Source organism: Nannospalax galili, unplaced genomic scaffold, assembly GCF_000622305.1.
Source record: "Nannospalax galili isolate Female #2095 unplaced genomic scaffold, S.galili_v1.0 scaffold455, whole genome shotgun sequence".
In the NCBI taxonomy this organism is placed as follows: domain Eukaryota; kingdom Metazoa; phylum Chordata; class Mammalia; order Rodentia; family Spalacidae; genus Nannospalax; species Nannospalax galili.
In genome coordinates, this window is record NW_008335815.1 from 608,728 (window position 1) to 628,902 (window position 20,175).

Genomic DNA, 20,175 nt, shown 5'->3' on the forward strand with positions numbered 1-20,175 from the left:
CTTCCCTTCCCCTTGTCCTTCCCTCCACTCCTCTCCCCTCCTTTTCCTCCCCTCCCTCTATAAAGTAAGGAATAGACTTGAAAATTGAGTGAACTTACTTAAAGCCTGGCCCTTGTCTTATAATTGTCAGAATGTCTTCTGTTTGTCTTTGTTTCTGGAAATGCTAACAAGTGCTTGGGTCCTGGTAACTGGTACTTTTATTTTGTAGCCAACAGCAATCCTTGTGAGCATGCAGGGAAGTGTGTGAACACAGATGGTGCCTTCCATTGTGAATGTCTGAAGGGCTACGCAGGGCCTCGCTGTGAGATGGACATCAATGAGTGCCACTCAGACCCCTGCCAGAATGATGCCACCTGCCTGGATAAGATTGGAGGCTTCACATGTCTGTGCATGCCGGGTAAATGGAAACATGGGTGTTAGGCTGTGAGAGGTGGGGCGGGCCTGCACTGCCCCTAGTATACATCACTCAATGTACCACAGAGATCTCAATCACTGTTGAGTCAGGACTCTCCACAAGCCCCTTAACTTCCAGAGGAAGGTCCTCTTAGACGTGTTAGAGCAAAGCAGACCAAATTAATCAAGCCCATCACACCAAACTTGAGAGTCACAGATCTCAGATGCCATTTTCCACTAGAATCCTCTGTACAGCAAGCTTCCCTGATGCTCTGTACGTCCCGGTCACCACCCTGTTTCATTTATAGAACTAGACTTTCTGCTCAGTCTTATAGACACTTGCTTAGTTGTGTCCTGGTGCTCTTCTGTGTCCTCAAATCCTCAGAGGACACAGTCAAATCCAGGACAAGGTGACAGCGGAAGTTGGCTGCTCTGCCTGAATAAAGGATGCCCAGGGCTCTAGCCTTGGGACGTCATCCTGGTCCCCATCTGCACCCCCAGTGCACCAGCAGCACCAGTTAAGTTGGTCTTTAGGAAGAGAGTAGGACTGTTTGGGCCTGGCACTCTCCAGGAATTAGAACTTGGTCACAGAATGCAGAGTCTTTCTTTGCTTAGTAAGTCTCACTGTTGTCCTGGAGATGAACCTTTTTTTAAGTCACTTTTCATGTCACTGTGACAAAATACCTGACAGAAACCATTTAAGGCGTATTCTGGCTCATGGGGCATTAAGCCTATATGGCAGAGGGAAACAAGGAAGTGGGAGTGTATGGCAGTGTGTGACAGCAGCTCCTTGCATGTTGGTAGATCAGGAAGCAAGAAGGACAGGACAAGAAGCAGAGCTCAGCTATGACCTTCAAAGGCCCACTCATGTTCTACCAGAGGGGCCCACGTCCCGAAATTTTCCTAACTTCCTAAAACAGCACCACCAGCTGGGGACCAGGTTCAAACACATGAGCCTGTGAGGACTATTTCACATCCATAGCATAACATCTTTCCTGCTCTTCACAGCGACAGAGATCTCATAGTGTCCACTGTCCTCCTGATTGCAAGGACCGGTTCTCATCATAGCAGCGTCCCTCTGTCTTTGTAGGAGTGCTCATGTGCATAGGAGTCCTGTGCACGGTTGTGCCTTCCCGGCTGGAATACCCCTTTTTTTCTGTCTGAGCCACATGTGTGGTCCATTTGTGCAGGTTTCAAAGGTGTGCATTGTGAGCTGGAGGTGAATGAATGCCAGAGCAACCCTTGTGTGAACAATGGGCAGTGTGTGGACAAAGTCAATCGCTTCCAGTGTCTCTGTCCCCCTGGTAAGTGCCTGCCACCTGCCCCTGTGTTCTTCCAAAGCACCAAGCCAGCTGACCACAGGAAGGGGGAAGGGCGGGAGTGAATGTGTGTGGGCTGAGCATGAGGAAATCATTAGAGTACTTGGGGAGAGACTTTGTGTGTGTAGAGGTGGGGAACTGTTTTAGCCCGTATGTCTTCCAAGTCATTTGTGGCCTGAAGTCCAAGTCTGTTCTTGAATGGTCCCTGACCTCTCTGTCTGTGTCTATATTTCAGAGTTCACACCTCACAGAAGCCTGAATTATAGACTGCTCATGATTTTATTTTTTATCTGTGAGTCATATTCCCGAATCCCCTGTGTGAGATTATTATTTTTAGACTTTTTTTAAAATCCCACTAGCCCAGGCAGACAACACATACCAGTTTTTTCCCAAGGTCCTCTGCCTCTCCTTTTTCCCTCATGCTGATGTTGAAGGCATGCCAGCCATCTCCTGTGGACAGTGTCTTCTCTGTTTTCAGAGAGACCACTTAACCTCTGGGGATGCAGTTCCTAGTTTGAGGTATTCTGTAGCATTTCAGCCCTTCTTGCTTTCCCTGGAGATGAGCTCTGCTCTCTGAGGAGGCAGCGTTGGAGACATCGATGCTCTGACCCTGAGGTTTGCCCAGGTGCTCAGGTCAGCCTTCCTAAGAGAGTCATCATCTTCGTGTCACTGACATACACTCTGCCAGTGAGCATCCACCTTCCGTAGATGCCATCCTGTCAGTAAAGGAAGGGAGGCTACTTAGTGTCAACTCTGTGCCTCTTCAAGGTTTCACAGGGCCCGTGTGCCAGATTGACATCGATGACTGCTCCAGCACTCCATGTCTGAATGGGGCCAAGTGCATCGATCACCCCAATGGCTACGAATGCCAGTGTGCCACAGGTAAGCATCTGTTCTCTCTCCATGCCTTGTGATGTCCCTCTGTCTAGGAGGGTGTCTGTCCTCCACTAGCTGCTCAGTGTTGGAGCACAGTTCTCTGACAGTGAGGCACTGCCCTGTGCCAAGATGTTCTGCCACCGACTTTCTGCTGTTCTCATAATATCTGCCTGTAGCCCCTGCCTCCTTCCCACCACGAGTGTAGTTTGACTTAGATGTTCCACCGATGTCCATGTGTTTATGAGAAAGATTTGGGCACCAATGAGTGACTCCTTTGGGAAGGGCAAAGAAAGCTGCTCCTCACTAGGGCTTTCTGTCACTGCCTGACTCTGTCAGCTGTGGCAAGTGACTAGAATCACCCATGTGGCTAAGGTGGCCTGTACTCAGTGCAGGAACTGTCTGCATCAAAGATGCTGGTGCTCTTGAGAGTCGGCTGTGACTGATAGCAGTGAGCTCTAGTTGGAAAAATTTGAGATTCCTTGTGATTTGACTCTAGACTCCAAGATCTGGTCACACATGTACATTCCTGCGTCTGTGGTTGTAGTTCCCACTTGGGAGTGGATTTCATTAAGCCAAATGAAGCTGTCACATTTACTTCTGTACAGGTCATTAATGTGGAGAACAGAAGTCATGAGTAGACTCATGGCATGAGTTAGAAAACAGGTTCTTAGAGGATCATAGGCATTGTATGTGCAATTTCCCGATCTCAGAACAGCAAACTTCATCCCAAAAGTCACACAGAGGCTTAATATTCCTATTATAGATGAGACTCCACTGAGCCACTGAACTGCCTTTTCTGCTTAGAAACAACTAAATGCCTTTTCTTGGAAAAGCTCCAGGCTTTGTGTTCACCAGTCAGCTTCATCTATGGTACATGACTTCACTGAAAAGATGCTAAAACTCTAGAAGTCATGTATAAAAGGGAAGAAAGGGCCTGTGAGGTGGCTCAGAAGGTAAAGGCATTGTGCCTGAGTTTGACTCTTACATCCCGTGGTGGAAAGAGAAAACTGACTCCTTCCTGAAAGTAGTCTTCCGACCTACACACACACACACACACACACACACACACACACACACAGTGGCATATATGTTCCTGTGTGCCTATGTGGACACATATAGACATGTAATAAATATAAATTGCATTTTAAAAATAAATGAGGAGAGGCCTTCTAGAACCTTTTAGGAAAAGGTGGGATGTGCATCAAGTTTTGGTTGTAGGAACTCTTTATTTGGTCATAAATTGGTCGCTGATTGTACTTAATACGTATTTATTGAAAACCTTGTGGGTGCATAGCACTCTTGGAGGTGTTGTGTACAGTAAAGTTCTCTGTCCTCAAGTCAAATCGGAAGGCATGAAATTGTTAGTCAACACCTGCTGTATCGGGTTTGGGAGGAAGGACATCTAGACATAAGCATGTGGAGAGTAATGTGGGGAGCTGTTGCCCCTGAAACCTGGTAAGCTGAGCTGCTGAGGAGAGAGTAGTGGACTTGGCACTCAGTCACGAGGACACTTCAGCTCTGCAGACTCAATCAGGAATCTGCACTTTGAGCATAGATCTCCAAGCTCACATTCTAAATCAGAGCAGACAGCCAGTTTCCACAAACGTGGGACATGTAGGGTGAATGGATGGACTGCCTTGGGGTTTAGACACTCATTGTGTTTCCTGGTTTTGAAGACTCCTCAATAAAATTCCTCCCCCAGGTTTCACTGGTGTGTTGTGTGAGGAGAACATTGATAACTGTGACCCAGATCCATGCCACCATGGCCAGTGCCAGGATGGGATCGACTCCTACACCTGCGTTTGCAACCCTGGATACATGGGAGCCATCTGCAGTGACCAGATTGATGAGTGCTACAGCAGCCCTTGCTTGAATGATGGGCGCTGCATCGACCTGGTGAATGGCTACCAGTGCAATTGCCAGCCTGGCACCTCAGGTAAGACTGTGTCTCCCTTCCACCTTCCCTCCAGAGTCTTTTCTCTTGCATAATTCTACTAATGTGACAGCTTTCTTCCAAGTCTCTTTCTGGTAAGGCCTCAGGCATTCTGGGTAGTTTTAAAGGAAGGAAACACTTTGTGCCATACCTTGGTCATTACAAAGTAGAACACACAGGTTGTGGTACTGTTCTCCTTACCTGAGCCTGGAGGGAGATGGCTTGTGAGGTGTGGGGGCCTGTTCTCCCTCTCGCAGAGTTTTCGAATCATTTTCTCAGGCAGCAGCATGTCACAGGTTTCACTGGGTTCTGTTTTACCTTCAGAGGAATGATCATGGACACGGCAGTGGTTAGTAGAAAAATACTGTGTCTGAGATCAAAGGAAAGCATATTAGTGGAAGATTAACCAGTGTGCCTTTGTGAGTGGGGAACCTGCCGATACCAGAGATGATTTATTGGGAACTCATCCTAGACGTAAGGAAATTGGCTTGTGTAGGGACAGAGGTAGGGGAGTGGGTAGCTGCCCTTATTTCATTGTGTTACTTCAAATCCACTTCTTCAAACTTGTCAAAGGCCCTGGTCTTCATCCAGGGCCTCACACATGCCAAGTTTGAAAACAAAGTCCTTTTTGAATTGCTCAAGCATACGAAAAACATCCCATGCCTTCACAGCTGAGAATGCCTGCCCCTTCCCCACATTTAGATAACTCCCTCAAAGGGCTGAATGGGGCTTTGTGAAACCTTCCAAAAGCAATTTGCTTCCGGACTGGTCCCCAGACATGAGAAATTGCAGTATGAAAGAAATTTGAGAGATTTACAAGTAGTTGAATGGATGCCTTGAGAATGGAGGGGCTGTTTGAGGCTTGCTGTCTTCCCCATCGTAACATGCACACTGGAAACCTGGGCGAGTGGTGGGTTGGCAAGCACTTTTCTTTCCCTCTGGGATTACATCCTTGTGACAGGGAATTTCAGGTGGGTTTTTCCTTCAGGAGGACAGGGGACCATAGGGTAACTAGCTATCACTGAGAAAGGCAAGAAATTAATATGCATGGTCTGCAATAGGCAGTATGCAGAGGAAGGCCAGAGTCTCAGAAGCCTGCCAAACCCATTCCTGCAGCTGTGTGAAGAATTAGAGCAAAGAGCTGCAGGCAACACACAGAGACAGTGGTCTGTACTAAATGGAAAAGAGTCTGCAGTGCTGGGGACCTGGCTGGAAAGATGGTTTAGGAGGCCTGTGGATGTACTCATCTTAGAGTAAGATTCTCTGACCCCAGTATCTTGTGGTCTGTGTTGGTAGTTTGAAGGGAGCCTGTATGGAAGGGATCCATCATGGCTTTCGAGCCACAGTTGTGGTTTTCATTCTCTGGTGCTTAAAGGGAGATAGGCTCAGTCACTTTCAGTACCTTCTCCCAGCTGTGTTCTTATGATGATAAACTGTTTAAGCAGTTTGTTCCTTTGGGTTTCAAGTAACCCAAAGCAACTTGAGCTAGCATAAAGAATCATTAAGAAAGAAGAAAACAGCAAAGCAAACAATTTAGTGATGTGCAGAAGCCTCTTGTAGGTTGTAAATGAGAGTGGAACCATGGGTTTTTGAGAGAACAGCACAAAGCAGGGCAGGCAGAGGCCCAAGGTCACAAAGGTCAAATTTCAATATAAATACTCTTGGCCCTGGTGTCATTTCCAGCTCAAGTAACCAGGGCCATTGGAGCTGGAGCTTCATTGTGTTGCCTTCGTGGGTTGAAGGCAAAGGACTACAAGGATCTGGAAGGCCCACCTTGTATATGGAAGTATGGGGATCCTTTTCTCATTTATGGCTACTGAGATAGGAAGATTGCCTAGCATGCTGGAAGGAACGGAGCTGCTCGGAGCCTAGGACAGGGCTCAGATCCCATTGTCTTGCTCGTACTGATTCTGCACAAGTCAGCTCTGCCATCTGTAAGGTGGGAGTAACACAGCAGGCTTCACAGCTTGACTAAGAGGATTAGAGAAACTTCAGGAAAGGTGCAAGGAGAGAACACACATAACAATGTCTCACATTTATAAGGCCCTATAAGTATTAATAAATGTTTGATCTACTTTCAGCTGTTGTCATTTGTGAGTGAATCAAAATTGTGATACTTGGTCTAGAAGCTTTGTTTATTTTTATTCTTAATTTGAGTTTTAGTTTAGACTTTTTCTACCGCTACGGTATTTTTCTATGATACCCAGAAAGCACTCTTAAGTGCATGTTAAATAATGAAATAGGAGTATTACTTTATATTACCATTACATGTAACCATGGTAAGATAACACGAATGATTGATGTATCCCTAGGCTTAGTTATTTGTATCTACTAAGCCTGTGTTAACGTAGCCAAACCCACTTGGGGAGCAGGCCAGGAGTCAAGTGGCATAAGATACATCCAGAGCTCTATCTCTACACTCACAGTTGTAATCAAATATGAAGAGACAAAATCCCCAAATGCTAGTTTTGATTTCAAATCTCAAATTCTGTCAGGTTTTTTTTTTCTTAAAATGACAGGCTTATTTCTTTCACCAAATATTCAACTCATATTAGCCTTAATTATCTGTTAGCTGTTTTTTTTTTTTTTTTTCAGTTAAAATGGGGCCCCATACAGAAGGGTAGCTGTATCAGCTCACAATTCAAAGCACTGCTCTTCCTGTATATGATGCTTGCTTCATATGCATAAGTGCCCTACATGTGTTTCCCATGTCATCATATGAACAAAGGTGCTATAGTCAAGGGTTGGTAGTTAAGAAGGTATAAAGTTAAGAATTTTAATCTCTTTACCAAAGCCATTCTAGGTAAAACTGGCAATTGTGTGTTTGACTGTAGGCATGTGGATATGAGCATAGAGTTTGGTCCCACTGCCTGGATCCTGGCTAAGATCCTGACAGTTTAACCTGCATTGCTTTTACACTTTTAACATAAATGTCAACACAGTGAGAAGGGCAAACTGTGGCTAAGGATGAGTAATCTAATCCTCCTGACCTCTCCGTCCCCGATTCTGCGGACTGCACTTTGAGAAGCTCTGCTTTGTTCTGTCAGGCTGCCTGGGTTCTCTTTGGACTTCTTAATGCATGGCCTCCCAGCCGAGGCCACAGTACTTCTGTAGTAATAAGCAGCGGTTTCTCTGGTTCTCTCTACAGGCCTTAATTGTGAAATTAATTTTGATGACTGTGCTAGCAATCCTTGTGTGCACGGAGCTTGTGTCGATGGCATCAATCGTTACAGTTGTGTCTGCTCTCCAGGATTCACAGGTAATGTTGCTTGTATTTGGAGGGGGCCTCCTTCAGCCCCGCCACACTGGGAAAGGGCACCTAAGGGAGAATTACTTTTTCACCTGGCTCCTGGTTCTCAGTCTCTCTAGAACGTTTGAAATTTGCTTTTGACCTTTTCTAAATTGAAACACAACATTTTCATTAGAGTTTTCAGGCCATGTGTCTCTTGCCACCTAGGAAGAATTTCTAGCAGACCGTAAGTTTCCATTACTGTGCCTGAGTTACCTTCAAAGTCACCTTTATTTCCCTCGAGGCAGTGGCCAGTACCTTCTGTAAAGCGGTACCCAAGGTAAACTTGCATGAACACTGACTACTTGTCTTGGGGTCCCACCTCTTCTAGGAGCCTCTTTGATGAGGTCATAATTTGAGGAGACTACTCTAATTTGACTAGAATGAGTCTGATCTTTTTCCCAGAGAAGAAAGAAAATGATTAAAATAATTCTGCATTGTAACTCCCCTTAAGTATGTGCCACTAGAGAGTCTGCATATGTGCCCGTGGGTGAAGTGCAGTCTCACGTGTCTTCTTCCTTGTTACTGTCTTTGTCATTTACTTTCCTGGAGGCTCCTGGGAAGCCTTGGCACTCATTCTCACCTCCGTATGGTACTGGTGCCATCAGGAAGATCAGCTCCATGTTCTGCTCTTTCAAGGACAGTACTACACACAAGCAGGCTGATGTACTGTTACCCGTTAATACCACGTAGTCATCTGCTCCTTGGGCGAGTAACCCACGTCAGAGCTTTTGTCAGATTCCAAGGGCAGCCAGAGCAAAAGAGAATGTGTTTACTCACTGGGGACTTGGTCCCCTCGTGCATTTTTCTTGCTTGCTTTAACCATGACACTAGACTGGAACACTTGTGGCTCCAGTGGATCTCAATTCTTCCTGGTCATTGGACGATCCCTGAGAAGTCAGAGAGGTGTACGTTCCCCACCCAGGGCCCCACACTGCTGCGGTAGCCTGGTAGACTTGCACATCCTGAAAGCTGTTTCTCCGAGATCAAGTGGCAGCTAAGTAAATACTCAGAAGTTCCTGCTAGAGAGGCTGAAGTGCAGTGTTGTTAAGTGGGTATGGGAAGAGAACAGCAAACTTGTATGAAGGACTATTGTGATCTAGAAACTAAGCTGGGTGCCCCACCTGACTTAGTTGTCACAGCTGTTACTCTTCCTGTGGTACTGAGGAAAGCCCAAGGGTGGAGAGACTGAGTGACGTGCCCAGTGCACTGCTGTCAGTTCTGCCCCAGGCGTCTGACCCCCGAGTCCAGCTCATTCCCATTGCACAGCTGACTAGGAGCCTGCTGTGGTTTCCTTTTGGATTTATGTAAGACTTCTACTGGAATTATTTTTTTAAATGCCAGTGAATCATAGTTTCTCTGTTTTTTTAACATTTAGCAACTCAGCAGGGTCAAGGAGGGAGAACATAGGCTAAAAATATTTTAAAATAAACTTAAGGTGTAGCATGAAACTGCATAACCAAGAAATGGAATGTTTGGGCTGCTAGGCGGTGCCCTGTTCTTGGAACTGTTTTTTCTGGTCTGAGAGATTTTTTGTTTTGCTTTTAAGCTGGTTGCTGAAAATGTCTTTAGATTCATGAGCAATAAATGTGAGGTGTTTTGATTTTTCCTTTTTGTTTTAATAATTTTTCCATTTCAATAAGAGCTTTGAAAGAATGCACTTTTTCTTTTGTAAAGACTGTTTTCCTGTTCTCCTAGGGTCTCTTGATAGTTTTTGATTAAATGGGAGTGAATAAGGAATCACGTGATCCTGTAAACCCCTTTTCATGTTACAAAGTCCCTCTTGGTGCTTAGATTATCTGCCTGCTGGCACAGGCCTGTAATCTTGGCTACTTAGGCTCACACATGATGGTAACAAGTTCAAGGCTTAAGTTCAAGGCTAGCCTGGTCAACTTAGTGAGACCTTGTCTCAAAATAAAAAGTAAAAAGAGGGCTGTTACAGAATATAACTTACTGATGGAGTACACAGGGTCCTGGGTTCAATCACAAGCACCGTAACAAGACAGAAAAAATCCACAAAGCACCTCCAAAAATCCATTATCTTCCTAAATTCTTCTGTGCACAAAGGGTGTCCTACTCTCAGTTAACAAACATGGCATCTGAGAGGTGGAGCTTGCTGGGCCCTGTCCTTAGCCAGTGAACTGCAGAGTGAGCATTCCTCATCCTTCAGCAGTATTTGGCTCAGAAGAAATGCTCAGCTCATGTTAGCAGATGAATGAACAAATGAATGAATGAATGGGACTCAACTGTAGCACTTCTGCCATCCAGCCTGGACCATACAGTCCACACAGCCCATGGAGCATGCTGTCATTCATTGGGCACCAACTGATTGAGTGTAGACAGAGGAAGAAGCACAGGATAACATCTCTCTTTGATCATTGCTGAGCCCCACAAACTGAATGGCTTGCATTGGCCATTTTTGATACCCAGTGGACACTGCATGAGGGCAGAACCTTGTAGAAGTAGCTGCCAGTGAGCACAGTAGACTGCACAAAGACAGACTTGTTCTGATTCATGTCAAAATGGCTTAAAATTTTATTCTGGGAACTACTTAAAGTCAAATGAGGAACTGGGGGTATAGCTCAGTGGTGGAGTGCTTGCTTAGCATGCAAGACCCCAAGTTTTATCCCTAGCAGCAAAATTCATTCATTCATTCATTAAGTAATTAAAATTGTTTAAAAAAGCGACAGGGTGGCTCATGCCTGTAATCCCAGCACTTGGAAGACCAAGGCAGGAGGACCCCTTGAGCCTAGGGTTTGGTGCTAGCCTGGGCAACATATTGAGACCCTGTATCTCAAAAGAGCCAAGGAAGACCTTAGGAGGTGTAGTGTCTTTAGAAATGCTTCCAGAAAGGACGAAAACTGAAAAAGTCTGCTTCCTTTCAACCTCTCCTGGATTGCAGGCCCAGGCCAGCTCTGTGAATGGAGAGCTCCGGTGCATCTGAAAAACAAACCAACCAACCACTAATTGAAGCCGTGAAATAGTGAAATGGTGTGTGTGTGTGTGTGTGTGTGTGTGTGTGTGTGTGTGTGTGATCGTGAAATAGTGAAATGGTGTGTGTGTGTGTTTTCAAGGGTTTTTTGTAAATTTTTATTGAATTTTTGTGTATTTTATTACAGAATATTTTAATCATTTTTATACCCCCTTCCCCACTGATACCTTTCCATAGCCCCACCCCCACTGGAATTCATGCATTCTATCATTTGTGTGAAGGCCCATCAAGTCAAGTTAGTGTTCCCAGATGTCCCTAAGTGCAAGTTCATTTACTGCGGTCTAGTCGGTCTATCTAGAGTCCCTCCCTTTAAGAAGATCAGGTCTTCCTCACCTAGCAGTAATCAGCTGCCAATAGTTCTTTGGCTAAGATTGGGGCCTGCTGCCTATTTCCACAGTTCTGTGCTGGGTTTTTGTCTGCTTGAGTTTGCATGGGTCTTGTGCATGCTGACACCATTGCTATAGGTTCATATGAGAAGGGTCCCAGGAGCCTGTAGGACTCTATTTCCATATGGTTCTGCACCTCCTCCCTGGCTCTTACAATCTTTTTACCCTCTCTTCCACAATGGTCCCTGAGCCCTAGGTGGGTGGAGTTTGATATAGGAGTCTTTTCAAGGATCCACACTCTGCAGACTTTTTTTTTTTTTTTTTTCGTCCTTTTGGGACAGTAGCCCCAGCTGGCCTGGAACTCACTATGTAGACCAGGTTGACTTTGAACTCACAGAGATCCATCACGCCCGGCCGACTCTTGGATTTTTAAAAATCATCTTTTCAGCATACAATGTAATGGATTTTTTTAAACATATATGTCATTATTTTAAAACTACTAAAATTACGCTAGGCATGGTGGTCCACACCTTTAATCCCAGCCCTTGAGAGGCACAGGCAAGCAGGTCTCTGTGAGACTTGAGGCGGGCCTGGTCTACATAGTGAGTTCCAGAACAGGTGTGGCTACAGGGAAACCCTATCAAAAAAATTATTAAACTTATTACTTTAAAACAAGTTAGTAATAAAACACTGAGAGGAAAATGGCAACTACTTCCAGATTGTATGTCCTCACCACAAGAGGCAACAGTAATGGTTCAGAGTGAACTGGAATCCCAAAGTGAGCTGACAACCCATACTTTAAAGGATGTGTGTCTCTTTTATTTGAACTTCCTGTACTAAATGCAGGCTTGCTCCTTCTTAAATTAATTGAAAAACAACACCTTAAAACCTTATTCAGAACATTATATTCTTTGAAATTCATAAATTGCTTCATAACAGTTGCTAGATTTTGCTTACAGACTTACAGAGAACATTTAAAATGTCACAGCATTTCAGAACCTGTTGACATGGCACTTGCATGATTAGCCATTAGTTTCTGTTCAGCCTACTTACTGCAGTAAAGATGAAGGCTATTGTAGGCATCTCTTCAAAGCTCCATCTTTGGTGTGTCTTGAAAGAATGTGTCCACTTCAATTTTATAAGCTACAGGCAGATACACTTTTATAGGGGATGGAAAATTCTAGAGAGAATTTTTCAAAATCTAGTATTTGAACCACTTAAACCATTTAAAATGTGGTTATTGGGCCTAACCCCTCCCAATCTGTGGCAGTAGGGCCTAGAAATCTCCTTTTGAATAGACTTTTGGACATTAAAGTTTGCGAACCACTGCTCTAGACTGGGAGTCACTGAAATGTTATCTCGGTTATCAAGGGACAAGAAAAGCATGCTTACAGACTATTTACTGAGAGAAAACTGTTACTACTACTCTAAGAATGAAAACAGAATAGCTCTCCTTTTCCGTCAATTTAATCAGGAAACTAAGTATTCCATTCCCATCCCACTTAGTTATGACTTACCATAAATAGGAATGTAAGAAGGCAAATCTGTGGCCCCCAGGAGAAGCATGCCCTGCAGAGCTTCTCTGAACACACATAGGGCAGCACCAGAAGGAGAAGCTATCTTTGACAGTCTCCTAGGTGCTTGTGAAGTTTCCCAATTTGTGAGGAAGGAAAGGACATACACTTCAAAATGTCGCAATGCTGCCCCAGTGCTTTGTGATCAGTAACTTGACTTCCTTATCAACTGCCAGTCTCTTGTGCCTTCCTTGCATGGCATGGAGTGCGTTTCTGTGTGTCAGTCCTTAAATCTTAACATTTGGTGCTCAGGGTGCTATGTAGGTGAAGAGTGCCAGCCTAGGTGTCTTATCATTCTCTTTTCCTTGAGAATTTGGGACGTAACAGTGCCCCCCCTCTACAGGGCAGAGATGTAACATTGACATTGATGAGTGTGCCTCCAATCCCTGTCGCAAGGGTGCGACATGCATCAACGACGTGAACGGCTTCCGCTGTATATGCCCTGAGGGACCCCATCATCCCAGCTGCTACTCGCAGGTGAATGAGTGCTTGAGCAGTCCCTGCATCCATGGAAACTGCACTGGGGGCCTCAGTGGGTGAGTAGCTGCCCTGTGTTGGTGCCTTCTTACTGACCTGCTCGAGCCAGTTAGTTTTTAGAACTTCGATAGCTTGCAGATGTCAGTCCTCGGGGACTTGACCTGAAACTTAGGTAAAGGTTGATTTTTTTGTTTTTGTTTTTTGACACAGAGTCTCTCACAGTATAACTTTGATTGGCCTGGAACTCACTGTGTAGACCAAGCTGGTCTTGAACTCACAGAGATCTGCCTGACTCTGACTTCCAAGTGCTGGGATTAAAGCCATGACCATCATGCCCAGCTAGGTGAAGGTTTTTGATAGTCTGCATCAAAGTCTTCCATAGATGCTGACCTGCCTTCCCTGACTTTGTAGGGAAATGAGGAAGATTGTCTCCTTTACATAAATAATCAGCGAGGACCTTGTGAGAGGAGTCCAGATTTAGTTCATGAGTCTGGAAAAAGTGTTTTATATTACAGGGTTGAGATTTGAGGAATGTTCTAGATTGATTCTATCCCCCCAACTGTTAATACAGCCTAACCTTGTTCCATCATAGCATCTGTGGATGCTAGAGTAGATTGGATCAGCTGACTTCAAACATGGTTGTGGTAAAGCATTTGTAGGCTGCATGCCCCTCAGCTGCTGAAGGCATGTTGTGATTTTTAAAATGAGAGTGATCTTAGGTCTCCTGAGGTGGCCTTATGCACTTGTCATAAGACAGTCTTGGGTTTTGCCATTTCTCACATCTTCAGCAGGTAAAAGAATGAAGAATGGGTTAGAGATACATGGGCAGTGAACTTTTTATTGAATTAACTCAATACTTTTGTTTCAGAATATGACAACTTTTAAAACACCCCTCCTCAGCCCTCCTTCTCATCTGACCTCCTGATATTTAAGTGCTAAGTGTTTAAATTGCATAATATATATGTTTCAGATGTCTTCATTTTTGTGCCTTTTCTTGCTCAATACCCTGTTTTCTAAGGCAGGGTTTTGGGTCAGAATAAAGCCTGATTCACCTGGAGGATACTCCCTTGGGCTCTCAGTTGGCTTTGCTGCTGGCCCATTTCCTGGTGTCTGCTTTCCATCAGAGAGTCTGAGGTTTGTTCATGTTAGTGCCTTCTTCAGATTGGACCAGTGTATTTGGTAAACCATTGTTTACCAGTAAAGTTTCCCTAGCTTCTCAGTCAGGGATGTATATATATAAGACTCTTGACTGGACACACCAGATGGCTCGTCACTTACACTGTGTGAAAGGCGGCTACAAGCCCATAGGAAAAAAAAAATGAGCCGGGTGTGGGATTTTGTCTGATTTGAGCTTACGTGGGACTTGTGCATGCTGCCCACATTGCAGTGAGTTCATATGAGTAACTGAACAGCTGTCTGGAAAACTCTTATTTCCGTTCAGTCATTCATCACTGACTAACAGTCTTTCCACTCCCTTTTCCACATGATCCCTGAGCTTTGAGAGGCAGATGTTTTGATATAGGTGTCCTATTTGGGGATAAGCACTCATCAGCCTCTTGTTCTATGTACATTGGCCAGTTGTGGGTTTCTGTGTAAATTACCATCTGCTGCATAAGGAAACTTCTCTGGTGAGAGTTGAGAGATGCATTAATCTATGGGCATAACAATAAGTCCTTAGGAGTCAGTTTAATACTGTAACTATTTAGTAGAAAGCTAGTATTACGCTCTCCCCTATAGCCTGTTTCCTGTCTAGCCTCAGGTTCCTAAACCTGGTATCAATGTCACGTATGGGCTCCATCCTATGAAGCAGACCTTAAATCTAATTAGAAGGAAGTTGGTTACCCCATAATATTTGTACCACTATTGCAATGGTGGGCATATCTTGCCAGGCCAGTTGTTATTGTAGTTCCCAGGATTCACAGCTAGGTAAGGTTGATGACTATTTTTTTCCTTCTGGTAGCATGGATAGCATCTTCCAGCACTGTGAATGCTAGCCAGGAGAGGTGAGTGAGGCTCTGAGGTCAGCACCAGCTTGGTTTCTCTTTGTTACATACCTCATATATGTAGTGTCTTCAGCAATAGGGTCTAACCATCAAGTTCTGGTGGGTAACCAAGAACAGGGGCAAGGGCCAGTACTAATGGAGGGTCTACGATACCCCTTACCAACAGCTTCTAGAGAGGGAGTCCATTCGTGGCATTGAGAAAATTCTGTCTTCCTGCAGCTATAAGTGCCTCTGTGATGCAGGCTGGGTTGGCATCAACTGTGAAGTGGACAAAAATGAATGTCTGTCTAACCCGTGCCAGAATGGGGGAAGCTGTGACAACCTGGTGAATGGATACAGGTGTGCATGCAAGAAGGGCTTCAAAGGTAAGCATGGTCTTCCTGTGGTGGCACACTGCTTGCTTTCCACGTCTTCGTCTCCATTTCTTATTGTTGTTTATTCACATAGCAAATACGCAGCAGTTAGCATTTGTGAGGCACTTGGGGAATAAAAACATGAATAACGATTTCTACCTTCAACTTACCAGAGAGGCGATTTGTTGGAACAGTAATACTCCAGACGAGCTGATAAGATCTACATGGGGGCCAGTGAGATGGCTCAGCAGGTGAAGGTGCTTGCTATCAGACATGATGACATTTAGATCCCCAGGACCCACAGGGTGGAAGGAGAGAATCAACTCTTGCAGGTTGTCCTCTGCCCTCTGCACTCACGTGGTGGCACATGCATACACAGACGTACAAATATACACAATTTTAAAATCCATGGAAAAACTTAAGACTCCACTTAGGATTGTGCAAGTGTCTAATTGGGAGCTTGTTGGTCTAGGCTTCAGTCTATAAAAATTCAAAAGGCTTCAAGGAAGCAGACATTGTACTTCCTATGACTGGATTCCAGTGTGTTCTAGACCTTTCCAACAAATTCTTACACATGAGGTATTCTAGATACTTAGTTTTCTATGGCTTTCTAGAAAAATACATAGCAGAAGAGTTTATATAAATTCTTCTTTCTGCTTGTCACTGATAATTTGAACTACGAGCTTTCACTTAGAAACCCATGAGAGATGTGTACGTGAGTCAATGATTGGTATTTATATTCCTCCATCTCTTTGTATTGATTTCCCCACCCGAAGGCTGTGTTAGCTACTGAGATGCTTCAATATGTTTTGGCTCACTAAATTTGATTACAGGTTGAGCATCCCTAACTCAAATCAGGAATGTGAAAAACAAGTGGAAAATTCCACATCTAGCCTTATGCATGAAACTTTGTTTCATGTGCAGTATCACTTTAAAATATTATTTTAAATTAACCTCAGGCTATTTGCACAAGGCATATATGAGACAAATGAATTTTCTATTTGGGCTTGGTCATATCCCTCAGATAGCTCATTATTTATATATAAGAATCCCCCTCCCTTCAATGATCCCCAAAACATTCCTGGTACCAAGTATTTCAGAGGAAGCATAGACTATGCCAGAAAAAATTTGAGGTCCTATTTCAGTAATTAATATTCTGATATATAGTATTTGCCTAGAAATGTCTACACATTTAAAAGAACTTTCTTTACCTCATTGAGACTTACTAGTGATCAAAACAAAAATATGAAATTGGTTTGGTGAGAGAGCCCCACAGCACGGCTGAGCCCAGACCTCTGTGCTCCCAGGCTCCCTGTCACCAGCAGTGCTGTGGCTTTCCTGTCTGAGGGCTCTTGTGTTGGGCTGTACTGAAGGTGAAAAGCTGTACAGTATTTGGGCACTGCCTTATTTCCTCTAATCATTACTTTTCTTGAATCAGGAGGAAAATTACCTTATGGCTTCAGGGCCCACCGTATAGTAGCAGAGACTACAGAGAGAGGGGCACATTCCAAAGGCTTCCATTCTGGTGCTTTCAATACTTTTTCTGACCAAAAACTTCATATTAAAGGGACTCATGTTTAGTTCTAGCAGCGAAGCTTTCACTCATAATGAGCTTCTTGGTCCGGTATCGAGAATTTACTTGTATTTGGAGGTCTGTTAGACCCTCAAACCACTGAACAAACTGTCCTTCCTTACCTTTTTGTCTGGTTGACCACTGATTGAACATCAGAGACCTGGAACTAAAATGACATGTAAGTTTCACCACCAAGAGAAGTGGTAGGTGCCAAGGTAGTGAGGGACTGACAGAAAGCTTCACGCTGTGGTTTTCCCCTGTGCCTACAGGCTACAACTGCCAGGTGAATATTGATGAATGTGCCTCAAATCCATGTCTGAATCAAGGAGCCTGCTTTGATGAAATTAATGGCTACACCTGCCACTGTGTGTTGCCTTATACAGGTGGGTTTTTATTTGCTTTTTGCTTTGTGGTACTGGGGATCAAACCCAGGGTCTTATGCCTGCTGGAAAGCACTCTACAACTGGCATGTATCCCTAGCCCTATATTTTACTGTTGGGTTTTTTAAATTATATATAGGGAACTTGGTCCCTAGTTGATGGTTTGTCCAGTGGTGTCCAGCCTTTTGACATTGTGGATGTCACTGTGGTCTACAGATGTGTTGGGTGGCATTCATACCTATCCTGGGATGTCTACAGATGTGTTGGGTGGCATTCATACCTATCCTGGGATGCATGCAGCCTGCAAGCTTCAGGGTAGACACACTTAGTTCATTTGAATGGACGTGTGTTCCCATGAACTGTGCTATTAGTTCTAGTTTCAATAGCACAACTACCATCCATTGTAACTTACTGTGTACTAGACCCTTGTGCATGAGCATGTGTGTGTGACTAGGCATTAATTTGCACTGGGCAGGTGCACACTGATCTGTATCCTCACACTCCCAATACTTTTTATACCTGGATTATTTATGTTCAATAAGGAATAAGGAATTCTACGGTGTAGAATTTGCTGTCACCATTTTGTATGTAGGAGGCCAACGCAAAAGGAACTCGCAAAGATAAATGGAGGATCTAGGACAAGCTCCTTAGCCTCTGAACCCAGAGGTCTTCCTGTCAAGTGCCACTCCATCCCTCTGCCCTTTACTCCTCACATTCACCACCTCTCCCAGAAGCACTGCCCCTTGCGCAGCTGTCACACACACAGGGGAGACACAAGTGTGATGTCATCACACAGCAGGTGTTCTATTTCAGGTGGCATTTTTGGCATGTGCTTGACACAGCCCTCGTTTTTTTTTTCCTGTCTTACTCTTGCGGTGCTATGGTTGGTTGTGTTGGGGCCTTTTACCTCCTCCTCATGTTTTCTTCATCCATGAGGAACAAAACAGAAACATGGCCATGGCTTTGCCTGTTTCTGTGGTGGGCAGCTGACAGGCAGGAACATGGCTGAGCTTGTGCTTCCCTGGAGTCCCGGGCTGTTTGTTGGCTGGAGCTGTGTAGTGCAGCAAGCTGGTCAGGGGTGTGGGGAAAACTTGATTCTCCACTCTTCTCTTTGTCCTGTGTGGAGAAACAGTGATGTAGGGAAACTGCATCCGCCTGCCCGCCTCCTGAAATCAAGGTACAGAAACTCCTAACTCTGTAGGCAAAAACAGTATAAATACTGGCATTCCATAGAGAGGGTGCTTATCCTATCTGTTGGTAGTGGGAAGATCATCCATGACTGTGTAGACTGAGAGAGAATTGACGGCTGAGGGAGATAAGCCCAGGCATCACCATGCCCAGCAGCATCACTGACCTACCTGCTGTGTGTCTCTGGGCTCCATTCACCTTGAAATAATCTTTTGTTAATGTGCTGTTAAATATGCCAAGACTATTGGCTGTATGCTGGCTGTTGATTTTTCTTTAGAGAAGTATCCTGGTTAAAGAACTGAAAACGATATGATTTTAGAGAAGCAAATTTGTCCAAAACGCCACAGATGAGCATATTAGTTCTGTGTGGCTAATAGCTCTAAGCATTTTGGGGTTTTCCCAGCAAAAAGGAATTAAGGAGCACCGCCTCCTCTTGTAATCCACTGGTCTGCTCAGATGCTTTAGAAACTGACCACTGGAGGTATTGGAGAAAGATTCATGGTAATCCTTTTCTTTCAGAGTACAGAACTTTAGGATGAGTGTTAAAGTCGAGCTAGTTGTAACTTGACTTTGAAAACAACCTGAGTAGGCTGGTGAGATGGTTCAGTGGGTACACACTCTTACTGCCAAGCCTGATGACCTAGTTTGATCCCCAGGACCCACATGATAGGAGAGGACTGAGTCCAGCAATTTGTCCTGTGACTGCCACACGTGTGCTGTGACAAATAGTTCTGCAAATAGTTAAATGTAAATTAAAAATTAAAAAATAACCCTCGGGGCTAGAGAGATAGCTCAGCAGTTAAGAAGACCAGAATGTGGCTCCCAGCACCCACTTCAGGTGAGTCACAACCTCCTGTAACTCCAGCTTCAGGGATCCAAGATCCTCTTCTGACCTCCATGACATCTGCACTCACGTGCATATACCCACACACAGATTACACCCACATGCATGTAATTAAAAATAAAATCTTTTTAAAATGGAAAAAACAGATCACCCTTTTAATAAGAGCATTTTTATTTGTTTAATTTTTAAAAAATTTTATTATTTTTATTTTATGTGTATGTGTGTATTGCCTGGATGTGCAGAAAGGCACCCATGTCATACACTGCCCACGGAGGTCAGAAGAGGGGATTGGATACCGGAGTTACAGACAGTTGTTAGCTGCCATGTGGGTGCTGGGATTCAAACCCAGGTCTTCTGTGAGAACAACCAGTGTTCTTAACCTCTGAGCCATCTCTCTAGCCCTCTATTTGTTTAATTTTTATGAGTTCATAGGTAACATACCTAGGCAGGCAGCATTGGTGGGTGGACCTCAGAGTCTTCCTGATCTAAGGAGAGGTTGCCTAGCAATTGGCTGCCTCCCTGTGTCCCTCCCCTGCTGTGCCTTCAGCTCTCACTCTTTCCTCCAGAGCAGTTCAGTAGGAGGTTGAGGAGCAGGAGGCCAGGCTGCAGCCTCTTTGTGAGGCCAAGCGTCTCTGCTGTTGTCTCAGCTCTGGAG

The 20,175-nt window shown here is 44.5% G+C and overlaps 1 protein-coding gene across 2 annotated transcripts in view; it reads left to right on the forward strand.

The window, feature by feature from the left end:
• Positions 1 to 20,175, forward strand: part of Notch2 (notch receptor 2) — a 156,731-nt gene that overhangs the window by 101,608 nt on the left and 34,948 nt on the right. For both annotated transcript variants that reach the window (XM_029562266.1, XM_029562267.1), the window contains exons 9-16: positions 209 to 397; positions 1,584 to 1,697; positions 2,481 to 2,594; positions 4,291 to 4,524; positions 7,670 to 7,780; positions 13,046 to 13,238; positions 15,402 to 15,547; positions 17,378 to 17,491. In XM_029562266.1, the coding sequence (XP_029418126.1) occupies positions 209 to 397; positions 1,584 to 1,697; positions 2,481 to 2,594; positions 4,291 to 4,524; positions 7,670 to 7,780; positions 13,046 to 13,238; positions 15,402 to 15,547; positions 17,378 to 17,491 (1,215 nt within the window). The remainder of the gene's footprint in view (positions 1 to 208; positions 398 to 1,583; positions 1,698 to 2,480; positions 2,595 to 4,290; positions 4,525 to 7,669; positions 7,781 to 13,045; positions 13,239 to 15,401; positions 15,548 to 17,377; positions 17,492 to 20,175) is intronic.